The 14,727-nt window shown below is 36.3% G+C and overlaps 1 protein-coding gene and 1 long non-coding RNA gene across 3 annotated transcripts in view; one reads left to right on the forward strand and one right to left on the reverse strand.

The window, feature by feature from the left end:
• Positions 1-14,727, forward strand: part of LOC134792430 (uncharacterized) — a 371,120-nt gene that overhangs the window by 121,619 nt on the left and 234,774 nt on the right. The gene's annotated exons all lie outside the window — the stretch shown is intronic.
• LOC134792382 (EGFR adapter protein-like) overlaps positions 1-14,727 on the reverse strand; it is a 117,774-nt gene that overhangs the window by 38,954 nt on the left and 64,093 nt on the right. For both annotated transcript variants that reach the window (XM_063763669.1, XM_063763668.1), the window contains exons 3-4: positions 10,122-10,196; positions 9,392-9,571 (exon numbers count right to left, since the gene is read on the reverse strand). In XM_063763669.1, coding sequence (XP_063619739.1) covers positions 9,392-9,571; positions 10,122-10,196 — 255 coding nt within the window. The remainder of the gene's footprint in view (positions 1-9,391; positions 9,572-10,121; positions 10,197-14,727) is intronic.

Genomic DNA, 14,727 nt, shown 5'->3' on the forward strand with positions numbered 1-14,727 from the left:
TGGATTGGTAGGTAGTAGATCATAATCTTATCTATTTTGTGGGAAACCTTTTTTTGTGAACCTCGACGTACTGCCGCTAGTTTGTTTTTATGCTGATTGTGTTGTTTTTGTTCATAGTTATGGTTGATTTCTTAATTTTCTTACTTATGTAGGATATTACTGAATTATGGCAAAACTTCTATTACAAAACGAAGTTGTATTGAATAGCATAATTACTCAATAATCTCACTTTAATATTCATACAACATAAATCCACAATAGTTCTCGATGTGGAATAAGCAACGTTTTTGCCACTTGACCAGTTGTTGCAATGCAACTCAAAGCATTCTAAGAATGCATACAACATTCTGTCGGCTGTGGTCTAAAACCTAGTTGTTCATAGACTTGCAAGAGCGGGAAACAGCTATCTATCAGATTGCGATGGCAATACTTTTTATAGGTAACTTTTTCATTCTAGCTAGCATATAGTCTAGGATAGTAAATGCAAGGTTTTAATTCTGACCGAACCGGTGAGTGCCTATAGCCACAGGCCTCAGACATACCACAGTTGTATATAAGGCTGTAGATTATTTTAAAACTAGAATCTATAGTAGATTTGACGAAATTTTTAGAAATGAGATGAGGATAGGAGAAAAAACATCGGAATTCTCAAAAGCATTCCACTCCGAACTCGTTTATCAAATTCCATTTATTCATGAATGGACAAAGCAAAAACACGCAAACCGAAAATGATAAAACCATTAATAAATTATACATTATTAAAAGGGTTAGCATATTCCCACTCACACAAAAGGCCGCATACCAGAGCTAGCTCCCACGGTAAGTAAACATGGTAGCACTTTTACATTTATCACTGAACAAAACACCACCTATGTAACTGGCACTGGCGTCGCGCGTGAGTACTAACGACACGTCCGTCCGCTCCGGCGGTTGGAAGCAAACTGAGCAAGGCGACAGCAAACTCGTTCCGAAGCCTTCATGCTTGCGCTCGCGCACAATGGTAACACGAGCACCTGTGTATTGCTATTTTTTTAATTTATAAGGTCGATGAACTTGGCGAATATACAAATGATATAATGTGACCTTTGATGGTATTTTTGTAGTATTATTGTTGCAAGCTGCAAGTTTCTTATGAAACTTTGTTCGTTTCGTTGCGTCCGAATTCATTAATTTTACAAACGCTTACGTCCTTAACGTCCTTTAAAGGTTTTAGCTTATGTAAGCGTGGCTTAAACTTAACTCTTACAAGTAGATTAATATATGCATATTGGCAAAGATTCCTTCGCCTGTGTACTGTTTTCGATACATATTTGAATTATAATACTGATTTGTACAAACACCAAAGAAAAGAAAAGGAACCATAATAATATAATAGAGTTAAATAAAAAAAAGCATTAGTTAAGGGCATATTTTCTTAAATTTTTTTAGTTAATCTAGATGCCAAACTTACTTACTTATAAATCGAACCCAGTTTCTCATTTGCAGAAAATTGATGCTCTGTTCTATTAAAGGTTAAAAAATAAACATAATTATTCATCAATGAATCTACAATAAGAAGCTATTTCGTGGACCCATTAGAGAGACGGACTGAGATCAATGTCATATTTTGAAAATCTAAATGTGCTATTACAAGCTTCTTTCAAGGTCACGTGCAACGACACGAAACGAAAGTCGCATACCGATGCAATTCGCGAACGGAACGGGTTAACAAAAAGCTTTCTGCGCTTCCATCTCGCGCAAGATTGCTACCCAATAGTAGTAGCGCACCTAAAACTCTATTCTCACAGGCTTACCAGACAGCTAGTATTTTAACACAGGTTATGGAGAAAATGAAAAACAAGTAACAAGTATTTTGATGTTTTAGTGAACAATACAAATATTTGTATAACAATACAAATATTTGTATTGTTCACATAAGTATAAGTACACCTACAGACCAATTATCACAAAAAACACACAAGGCATGAATAGCAATTGCCGGCCGGCAATCCATTGGATGCGCTTGCGTCGCGGAACGAGTCACGATTTGACCCACCGCCTCCAAATCGTCGGAATCCTGGGAATGTGTGATAAGAAGTGCCTTATGATAACGCAACAGCCAGTTTGATTGAAGCCTGCTCGAAGTGAAAGTTGCTCAAGCAAGACCTAGTAATGCCAATCACAATGTGTGCAAGATCCTAAACTATCTAAAATTACACGTGATAATGCAGGTCTTGTAAATCCAAATTTATGTTCCTTGAATAATTTGAGTTTATTATGACATCAGTTTTTTCATGGTAACTGTAGACTGGTTAAACTGGTTCAAATAATATTTCATTCTCAAGGTTTGTCTTAAACAAGCGAGCAACTATTTAATAAATAGGTACTCAATAAATAGGTACGTAAATCGTGAGTTTAAACTTACTCACTTACTTACTCCGTTGGCTCAGCGACCCAAAATGAGACTTGGCCTCCGACACAAGGCAGCGCCACTTTTCTCGGTCCTGTGCGACCTCTCGCCAATTGCTGACTCGAAGTTCGCGCAGGTCCGCCTCCACCATGTCGCACCAGCGATATCTGGGGCGTCCGATAGGACGTGAGTTTAAAACTTCAAAATATTTTAAGGATTATGGTGACATACCATTTCCAACTGCAGCTGCAATACTGTTCATTTTATTATGGAAATTGACAATGACAGCGACGCGTTCAGTACTGGTAGTGCAGCTGCGGTTAGAAATGGAATGTTACAATAAGCGTCAAAAAGTTCAAGTACTACCGTGCCGTTAGTAGTGTGTAGGTACCGTAAAATGTGCCTTATTTGCTCCCCACTGGCTAATTGTTAATAAAACTATATCACAACCTCATTTAAGTGTTACAACATAATACTAGTGATACCTTACCTTACTTACTAGTCTACTTTAAATCACCATTAATACATATCAAATACCACAATATGATTTAATAATTTTATACTTCTAGAGCAAATTAGGCACACTTTTACACTACGGTACTTAATCACACACGAATCAATAAAACTTGTTGTCCGTGAATAGTACTGCATTCCTTACTGATATCAAGAATGTAGCAATTCCAAGTTTTAGGTCACGAGTCAAATTAATCAACAGAGCTTTCGCAAACGTAACCGTTTGATGTTTATTTCTTGAGATGTTATCTAAGTAATTATACAGAAATTATGCATGAAATTGATAATATCGTGAGTTACAGGTCGTAGTGATTGCTTAAGCTAACGTGAGATTTTTTACTGTTATAATTTGGCCCAGGATTGTCTCAACTCTTAAAACTACCCTTTCATTGCGGATAAAAAGTTTTTCAATTATAAGCTCTAAAGGTTTTATAATATTATTACGCCTACAATATTTATTTAATACAATAATTCACGTCAAGGAATATAGTGCAATCGTAATGTATTTTCAGCCGCGTATCAGTCGCCCAAATTCAAAGCAGTATACTTCCTAACACCATTATTTTGTGCACTGATTGCGGGTAATTATCGTGATTTTTACCCAAATTTATCGCCGTCCAGCGCCAAATTGCCGAAACCGCGCGAATTTAGCGCTGGATTGCGCCAAAACCGCATGAATTTAGCACCGAATTAGCTGCGTGATTAGGGATGCCGGCGATTTGTCAGGACCTGGACTGGGCCGCAGAAATAGGTTTTGCGGTCATTTAACAAGCATTATACCTGGATTGAAATGGATTGAAAGTAGCAATAAGAAGTTTGAAAGTTTGTCTTTTTATCGATTTTTGAGACATTCTAAGTAGGCATAAGAATCTTAATAATATTTAAGTTTTATTAAAAATAACAGAATTCAAACCGCTAATACCTCTCGCCGCGAATGATGACAGTCACTTCGACATCCCTATGATAGTTAGGTACTTAGTCTTAGTCTCTTTTCGTTGGTCTTAATTAAAAAAATAATCGAAGCAATTTGTTTTTACCGTATTTTTATTATTTAAGTGTTACAGTTCTAAATAAATTATTGTGAAAAAGTCTCCAAAAATTTTACGTAACAGCAACTCCTTATAAAAATGAACTGTCATAGAGACCAACATTTGAAACGAGAAGTATGTGGGGGTGTTGTGTAGGTACTTTGTTGAATAGTAAGTAAATCGCTCACAATTTGATGAAATTTGATTTTGATTGAAGTCAGAAACATATTACATGACACCATGTAACGGGCATCAACAAATATACCCGTTAAACAAACCGGTGTTTTTCTGTGCAACTTGTAATAAAAGGTTAAATTATAATATCAAACACCCAATATCATTACTTTAATGCAAAGACCTCCTACCAACCTCTATCAAGCATCCTGACACATGCCTAACTTCACCGACTTGGCGTCTGCACAAGTCTCATCGCACAACACTTACGGCGGGCAACGAGGGAAGTTAGAATCATAGCGAGTGCATTGAGGAATAGATACTTCGAGGTATAGTGCCAACGAGAAGAGACGAGCGGTCTGGCGGAAAAAATATAAAACGTGACAACGTAAAATGACCAAAACTAAACGAGACTTTTTGATAGGAGGAATAAAAAATATTATTTTCACTGTCATAGTCAAAACTTTCTATGGTTCAATAAATTTAACCCTTAATCAAATAACGGGAAATTATTTCCCACTTCATTCTAATTCACGAAATATTTTTTATCTTTTTAATGGCAGCACTCAGCGATACCAACCATACAGATTTAAAATCTTAGAAACATTTTGAATTTGAAAAATGGCAACACTTTTCTAATGGCCGCCATTTGTGACGATACGTCAATGTCAGTTGTCGTGATTTTTTTTGCAATAACAACAGTTTTTTTTTGTGTTTTGAGGTTAAGTGCGAAAAAAAATCTGGTAAGTGCATACACTGTATACTATCGCCGATATCGCCGGTATCGTATCGCCGGTAGCCCCAACAGTCTCCTGGAAACAGTGGCAGGACGGGAAGATAGTCCCTTCCAGTACTACTGGAACCAGATGCACATGTTGTCTACCTAGTTTTTAAGTTAAAATGTATATAGTTTAAGTTTTATTTAAGTGTTCACATATGGAATAATTTTATTCTGAATATATGATATATTATTATATTATTATTCTCTTTATTTATTTTTCGTCTTAAGTTAGGTTTGTTATAATATGAATATAAAAGTAAAATATAAAAACACTTACAAAACAATAAAAAATACATATAAACACATTATAAAAAACCTAACCTAGGGTGCCGCCGGCAGCGGAGCTTGGCCCAAGCTGCCGGTGGTCAGGGCCGCAGAGTGAGGAACCGACGTACTATACGCGCCGTGTCCAATATTACCGCCTTCTGCATCTGACCCTTGATCCAACCACCCAGCGAGAGTCTCTCTAGGTGTTGGTCGAGACTCTTCGCTATGAGACCGTTCGCTGACACAACTATCGGAACAATGATCGTCGAGTCAACATCCCACATGGCGGTAATCTCGTGAGCTAAGTCTAGGTACTTGCTGGACTTGTCCTTCTCGGCCTTCACGAGATTCTCATCATGGGGGATGGTGACGTCGGCGAGCACGGCCCGGCGCTGCGATCGGTCTATCAGCACGATGTCAGGCTTATTGGCGACAATAGTCCTGTCAGTGATGATAGATCGATCCCAATAGAGCGTGGCACGACCATTCTCGAGAACAGGCGCAGGTAAGTACTTGTAGTACGCTACTTCGCGGTCCATTATATTATTATTATTACTATCATAAACTAGACTTATTTTCCCTGTGTTTTGCTTGAAAAGAATTGTGATAATGATATGATTTAGCCAAGATTTTAAGGTTTTAGTATGTGGGAAATTATTTCCCATTGTTTGTTCTCCACCTAAATTTTAATTTGTTTCCATATATAAAAAAATATGCACGTTTGTCTGTTACACAAAAAAATCTGTGCCTTCTTTTTGTTTTCTTTTATTTATTTTTAGATGTTCTAAAGATAACGTTAAAAAATCATTCTTGAATTCCATGAAAAGCCGGGGGGAGCTACTAACTAGTAAAAAGTTCGTAACCGTATCGGAAAATGGGAAACTATTTCCCACTTCATTCAAAATTTTGCTATTCCGTAACGGATAACGGGAAATTATTTCCCACCGCAAAACCCCCCTTTCCCCTCACTTAATTTTTTTATATATTTTTTCGTAATCTACACACCCAAATTACCTAAAAACCATACTTACATAGTTTTCAAAAATCTCATAAAAAGTGTTCCGTTTGATTAAGGGTTAACTAAACGATTGCAAACCATATTGTGGTTGTCAAAGGACAATGAGTAATTTTGGTCCATATCCTCAATACTTATGAAACCTATGCCAAATGATAGCTTCAATGCTATGATTTATTTCATACTATGACAGTTAAGTCGAAGTCGCGGGCCAACATGGTCTTTTTTATATAAATAGAACCCAGTACGGCAACGGTTTCACCATAGTATGTTTTATTATAATAGAAAGAAAACGACATAGGTATTAATTGTAGATATTTAATATTGTAGGTTGGTAGATACCTATATAATACCAACCTATGTTATTTTTTTATTAATATAAATACAATGATAATAAAATGCATAACGTGTCGTTTTCTTTCTATTATAATAAAACATACTATGGTGAAACCGTTGCCGTACTGGGTTCTATTTATATAACAAAGACCATGTTGGCCCGCGACTTCGACTTAACTGTCATAGTATGAAATAAATGATAGCATTGAAGCTATCATTTGGCATAGGTTTCATAAGTATTGAGGATATGGACCAGACTCCATACTAAAGTGCCCATGGTCCTTTAGCGGAAAACTATAAATACCTACCTACCAACAATGTATGTGATACTTATGTGGTATGCAGGATGATACTTAAGTCTTATTACGAGTAGGTAAGACGTACTCGTATTTTTTAAAGTCTATACGAAATAACTTGAATTAGATAATATGCCTGTCGCGTCGAATGATGGTCCCTATTACAATGATTTTTTTATAATATATTTATATGTAATAGCTGTCACGTAAAATGTTAGTAAACATTTTTTGTCAGTTAGCACATAATATTTATGTAATAAAAATGAGGTAAAAACTTATTGCATTCATTATTTTTTTAAATTATGCCCAACCAAAAGAAACTTAAAGGAACTGTCATAGGGACCGTCATTTGAAGCGCGAGGTATAGTTTCCTGAAAACTTCTTCCTTAGACCATTGCTCAATACAAGTCGCTTAAAGCGGCGGGATTCCTACCGTAGCGAGCCCATGGTCAAGCCAAACCATGCAAATGCACCCATTGCAACTCTGCCTGAATTACCTAACGATAGTCCAGGTTACACCCATTACTAACGTCTAACGTTTCTAATCTCCCATCAACTTGAAGCTTGTTCTTCGATTATAAGCTTTATCCTCCCGGAATTAAGGTAGTATTTGAAATCACATGAAAAATAGCGATACGAGGTCTCAGAATCCTTATCAATTCTGCTTGGGTACAATCGCGATGGGAGAAATATGACTGGGTTAACGGTGAGCGATGTTATCTGAAATAGAATCTCATTTGAATTTTACTTAGATATGTGTTATTTTTATTTATGTTATTTAATTTTTTATTTTATAGGGGATAAATTATAAAGAATTTCACGAATAATACCTATTATTTTAGAATGAACTTGATCTATAGATAGCCGTGGTATTTCACTCAATTGTTCAGGCGATTTCGGCTCATGACAAGAAGTCTTACCAAGTAGCTTCTGCCCACGATTTCGTCCGTATGTTCACACCACACCACAACATCGATTGAAAAAAAAAACTATTATTTTCCCTCTCCGACTCTCGAACTATATCCATGCCATCTCAATCGTTTCAGTGTTTTAAGCGTGAAGAAATAACAGACAGACATACAAAGTTACTTTAGAATTTATAATCATATAGGCCTATTCGGATTTTGAGATAATCACAAGATCTTGAGACGATTTAGAGATCAACTAGATCTACATTAGATATCGACTAGATGTGACTTGGATATCTAAGTCATAACTTGTCGAAATCGTTCAAGTGAACCTCCAGAATCGCGGAAACGTCAAATTTAACATAGGTATCTATCTTACAAATATCTTTAAATGATCCGTATCGTAACTTGTTGAAGTCTAGTAGAAATCTAATTCATTTTCCGAATCGAGCCGATAGTAGTGGTGACACGACTCGCAGCGGAAATGCTCGCGAACATTCGTATCATATAAATATCAAAACCAAAACAGAAAAATCTGAATGCTGATGTTGTGGGAACCTAATATTAAGATATTTATTGCTCAATTACACAATAACAACTGAATAACCTCTACAGTAAAGTATATAGTCACGAGCAGAAGCTAGTGTGATATAATATTTATTAGGTACTCGATTATCCTACTTTACCGTATAAACATTACTAGTATTCGCAAGTCCTAAATCAGGTTTACAAGTATTCAGGAGTGGGCAATACCTGCACCCAATTTGAATAAAACAGATACGCGAGAAATGCACCGTGAGGCCGCTTCCGTTTTAACAATTTTATATGGTTTTTATTTTATATGGTTCTTACTTTGATACGACGTTGACCGTGAAAACCAATGTGTGTTAGCGGCTCCTGCTGATTCTGACGAAATGAAATTTTGAAGTCGTCTCGAAAGACATTTAGATCGCACTTATTGATGAGCGTGAGTTGGCTGATGACACAGAGTCGTATCAAAACAAGATCAAAACCATAACATTTTTTGAATCGAAATCGGCCACCGAATTTATACACGAGCAAACGGTTTAGGAAGGCCAATTTGTATTCACTACGATTAACATGGAGTTTGCTACAGTTTAGAGATAGCGGAACGTTTAGACTAAATTTAATAAATTCTGAGGTGTGTACTTTTGACTGACCATTGGTGTACCTTATATGTTTGTAATAAGATTTACAGATTGTTACAGAAAAAAAAATTATGAAATTTTGTGAAGTATCAGGATTTTGAGCATTTATATCACCAATATACTATTTTAGATACTTACAAAACAGATAAATAATGAACATTAAATCAGTGTTTTTCGTTTAGCTCCTTCGTGAAATCCAGCTATTAGGTATAACGCTTACTACTTTATGTAGTTTGTATTGCAGACCCTAAATTCTGTACGTGTCCTATGTAAGCACTATTTTGGAGTTTCTGTTTCAACGGAATTTCATTAGTCAATTTGTAAGTAGGTACATAACTATATTTCTCCACCCCAGTAACGCTTGACATGCGACAAAAGTCCTCTGTATTGTACCACTCCCTGATCTTTAAGGGCGTGTCAATCCCGCCACGAACGTGAACAGCAAGTGAACAGACATCCGCTTTTCTCGCTTAGCACACTGCAGGAACATCTTCTAGAATATGTACCCTACTGACCTTTTCTGGCGTCTCAGTCCTGAAGGCGTGGCAGTAGTGCCTCGGCGCGGGCTCGGCGTGTTCTGCGAACGGTTCGGCACGCGGTACGGCGCGCTCGCGCGCCACGAACGCGAACAGCGAACGCGCACTCTCACACGTCGCGAACGAGATGCGGCGCAGCGCGTGATACATGCGCACACTCTGAAAAACATGTTTGATCTGTGATACTGGAAAAAAATCAGGTGTGAGAAACATACATTCTACCCTTTAGTTTCACTGTGCAATTGTGTCTTGTGCCAAATACCATGGCAAGTTAAAGTCGTAAGCAATGTCGTAAGCAATTTTTGTTTCATTTGTGCAGTATGTTTGGATCCGATTTATTCCCTTAGAGGGATCCCTTATAGGTTCGCCTTTGTACCTCAATTTAAGTTAGGTAATTTTATGTAAACCTAACTACATTAGGTATGTGAACCTGACCAAGTTGAATACTTTACCCCTATAGGTAATATTTGTTTTACTCAAACCAAGACAGTTAATAAATCCTAATAGTTTTTAAAATATGAATGTTAATTAATTTTCAGTTGTAATACCTATTACCTGCTTAATTGTTTTACAGAAAAAGTAAGAGAAGGAAATACTATGTACAATACAATATCTCTTGATCAAGCCAGTGCAAACACTGATTAACGACTAAATTGTATTACAAAATAAGGCTGGATATGAAAAAAAAAGTGAAAAAATATCTACCTACCTGATCTTCGGGGTCGCATACTTTGACCCCCGACGGCGCAACCACGATCAGAACCGGAACCGCACATTCGCTATCCTGCAACAAAACAAAAGATGATTTCAATAATGTAAAGTTGATGTAACATTCCAAGTCTCTCTTTGTGGAGATGTTGGTTGTGAATAAAGATCAACAGTTCAGGAAAAGGTACCGAATACGGAAAAGTAATTATTGATGCAATCGGTGTTAATTACACTATGGTTCAGGTATTCATTGTGTTTGGTAGATCAAATTATGTAGGTAAAGAAAATATAAAAAGTTTATCAAATTTCCCAACTGATGTAACCAATTTATTCATGATTACCTTCTATTGAAATTCAATCCTGATTAAAATGAATAAATTGATCCTTGTAAAAATAAAGAGATACGAACGGAATAATATAGGTATGTATATTGTTAAGGATGTTGACATATCATAATGATATGATAAAGCAATTAAAGAAATGTACTTTGTTTCATAATATGTATGCACCGACACAATTTAAAGGCGAAAGAATAAAAATAAAACATGCATGAAACAAAAGTATCCTCACCAACTTTAAAGAGTGATTAAAAATGGCAACAATATCAATAAAAAATAATTAAAAGCCGGAAAGTGAGTAACGGCACAATAAGGCAACAGGTCGCGTCGCTATAAATGGAGACAAAGGAGACTATTAAAGCACGCGTGGGTTATTTGCATATAGGTTTATATGAGCTATGAGCCTGCCTAGCGTCGGCTACCATACCAACTAATATAAATAATTATAAAACTGGAAATTTAGGCCAAAGTGAAACTGAAAGTTTTTTTGTTTAGTTTAGGCATATATATAGGTAACAATACCCTTATGAATGCCAAAAACTACCACCGGTTCTAACCCTAAACCGTAGCCCCGAGAGGATACCGGCGCAAGAAACTTAATGCGTCGTTTTATCAGAAAACATATCAAATTTAATAAATAAAAAATAAAGTATTTCCAAAAAGACAAGAAAACCAATAAATGAAAAAAATATACAGGAACTAATGCTATCCATTGTAAGCATTAGATAAGAGTTGTCAGAAAACTTAATAACAAAATAAATTGTTAAATAATTTGTTGCAGTCGCATCTCTTTTCATTACATTAATATAATGAAGTTTTCATACATAGTTTTATTTATTTAAATTCATCATGAGACTTGTTGCGGTGAATGTGTAAGACAAATATGAATATGATAAAATCATAAAGTAACTAACTAATAATTTGCCACAGATTTTTAACATTATAACATCATAATATTATGAATCTAAAACAAATCAACATAACAAGCAGCGATCCAAATTGTCACTTTTACGGACATATTTGTACGGCAGCCGCTCCATTGTGCCGGCTTAATCACGCCGCTGAGACAGGATTACAAAGACTCCATTATGGGGCTGATGAAAATGGTAATCCTTCAGTTTTTTGCCGTACAAAAGTTTTGGTAACGCTGCGCTGCTAATATTACGTCTGGGGGTTATTATAGTCCTTGCCAGCAGCTACGCTTTACGAGAAATAAATAGGTGGGACAAACGTTAAAGCGGGATTCCACCAGTGGGTGGCATAATCATTTTTATAATGAATATGCTTGTGCCGCACTGTGCCGCACACTGGTGGAATCCCACCTTAAGAATTCTAAAGAAAATGTTGGAATACATATAGTTTACAACAATCTTAATCGACCATCGGTGAACATCTGACATATTTGTAGTAAAATAATTGTCAGTTAGGACAGTTAGTATTGGGGACGACAGTATATTTAGCATGAGTGAATGATTATCAAGAGTTTTACAAACATAATATTTGTTCCCATAATTGTTGCAACAATTGAACAGTAAAATTTTGAGTAAAAGCTCCTTCTGTATAATTATTGCGAGTACAACATATTGAGATTCTTACCGACTTACCAAACCCATTAAGCATACCAAACTAACACACCCGTTCATATATACTGCCTTCCTTTTAATTAAATCCTCCAACTAATCGACACTACCTAACCATAGTCCATTGTCTTAAACAAATGTGGGTTAAAAACTCTCCCCTGCGGTACTCCGAGTACCTGCGGCGTAGCCGACTGCCCCTCTTAATTAAAATGCCTAATGAGAGCCTTCGCTGGCCTGATTTGAGAAGGCTTCGGAGATTAAAGTTTTCTCTTTAAAGTTTGGTGCCTCATTTTTGTGCTATATAATGTATTAACATAAGACTTTACATTTAGTAAAATTTCCCAATTTCGAATAGCTTTATAAACATTACCGACTTTAAATAATTAAAATTTAATTGTATGTACACTTAATTTGAATATCAGAAGAATAACAAATTTTCTTCACATTATAACAACAACTTTATAAATGTGATAAATCTTAATATACTCGTAGAGTAACATTATTACATACACAAAATAATAAAATATTCAGAGGTAATGTTTTCACAGCATCGAACTAATTAAACAAAAGCACACTTCCCATTTCCCGAAGCAACTATAACCCCACTTTATTACGGCGCTTCCTTAAAAAGGAATACCTAGCTTGTTTCCAACCACAAAAGCAGCTCTTAATAGGACCAACATTTTTAAGCCAAAATTGAAAGCAGTTTTGTTAAGCAAAGTGAAGTTCGCTCTTGTGGGTGTATTTAATAAAGTCCGCATCACTCCGGCGGGTATACTTAGCGGGTTACAACGAGATGAGCGTATTTTCGAAAAACATAATGCGTAGATACGTTCATTTGGTTTCAAGACTGTGGTTTTGCGCAGCTGCCACAAATTGCAGCCTGAACGTTAGGAGCGTCAAGTTTTCAAACTCAAAAGGAAATGAACATAAAAACTCCATCACTCACAAGGTAACAATAACGAAGTTTCAAATGCTTAGACCACTTTAGATACATCATAATCCATTGACGCGTACGAAGGGCAAACACTCATTGTAGTTCTGAATACGCAGGAGTTGTAAAACGTGATGTCGGGAGGTATCGCTGTGGCGTGCAGTGATGAGGGGCGGAGGACAGTTTGTATGCAAATGGTGAATTATTTGGCGTGTTCGCGGCAATATTGCGACCTCGCGGAGAGCATCATTTGCGATGTGATGTGAAAGCTCAAATGGATAAGGCACTTAAGGAAAATGACCTTACGAGGAAGAGGGATAGCTTGTGAGGGGGGTAGAGATGACTACCTGACGTGAAGTGCCTATAAAACATGTAAAGGCGATACGAGCAAGACAGTCCTTTTAGTTTAATAAAAACGACAAAAAGCAAAAACCTTTCCTCCGTTCGCAATTCTGTCAGATCGGATGAAAACAATCAGACGGAATGTAACCAATTTTCTCTTGACCTTCGATATTTCGAAGCTGAATGCTATAAACAACCCGATCGGGTTCATTACAGTCGAAATCTTATCAAAACTTTATTTTTTCTTACTTGATTACGTCGCGGTTTCTTCGAAGGAAAAAACAAAATCGACTAGTAATTTTACAAAAAAAAATACAGCGTAAAGTAAAGGAAAGAAGAACAAGCTTTGCTCGAGGTATAATAAAGTTGTAATTAGAATGAAACTAAGACCGAAGATACGACCTTGCGGGACTCCCGGAGGGAATGTAAAACGGAAGACAAGCGGAGGCTCGTATCCGCGGGTTGAAACCTATTGAATGTGCGGTGCACAGAACAGCAGCCTTACATTCTGCTCAATTTAAATGCGAGGATTCAGAGGTTTCCCTCCTTTGTGGATTATTTTTCCTTTACGTTTCTTAACTGTACATAAAGCTGAACCTGACCTAAAAATATTTTGAATGAAAAACAAATGATGTCGTCGACTACAAGGAAGTCAAACTAAACACTGAAATTACATAAAAATGTGACTTGCTAGTTTACATTTCATAGGTAGAATAGTCTACAATAAACGCCAATACGTTTTTTACCAATAAGTTCTCAGCCTAGCCTTAATATAATGACTATACTTTCTTTACTGTTTCTTCTGTAAAATTATACATTAACTACTGTTATCTATAAATAACCCAATTTTAAATCCGTTCTCGGTAACCAATACAATCCCGCCGCTCACATCAGTTACAACAAAACTGATTCCTCACCTAATTAATCGATTGGCTCAGTCACTCATTCGTTCATTCAATGGCGAGCAGGGAAGCGTGAGAGATAGGCGTCTGAATACGCTAGTAATGACTAGTGAGGTAGTGAGTCGACAGGATTTGAAAACCGATTGGTTAGAAGACGAACTTTAACCAAACAACTGTGAAGTTGCATTTAAATGATAGACACAGATAGACAAACAGATACCCTACACGCGTTCTATGTAAAACACGCCTCAGTAAGGGTTGAAGTTAAAAAAAACATTAAAGAAAACATTTCTATAATTTTAACTAACGATCAAAGTGATTCAATCAACTTTAGTTAATAACGACATTAACATCCACATCAACGACGCGACACGACATTAACGAAAAACCAGAATTTAAGATTGTATTTCATTTAGCACAAATGCAATAGTTTGTAAGTACTTAAGTAATAAAGCAAGTTATCTTCGTCTACGCACAACAAAGTAAGTAAAATCCAGAACAGGTTTTCTTA

This window comes from Cydia splendana, chromosome 7 (genome assembly GCF_910591565.1).
Source record: "Cydia splendana chromosome 7, ilCydSple1.2, whole genome shotgun sequence".
NCBI lineage: Eukaryota > Metazoa > Arthropoda > Insecta > Lepidoptera > Tortricidae > Cydia > Cydia splendana.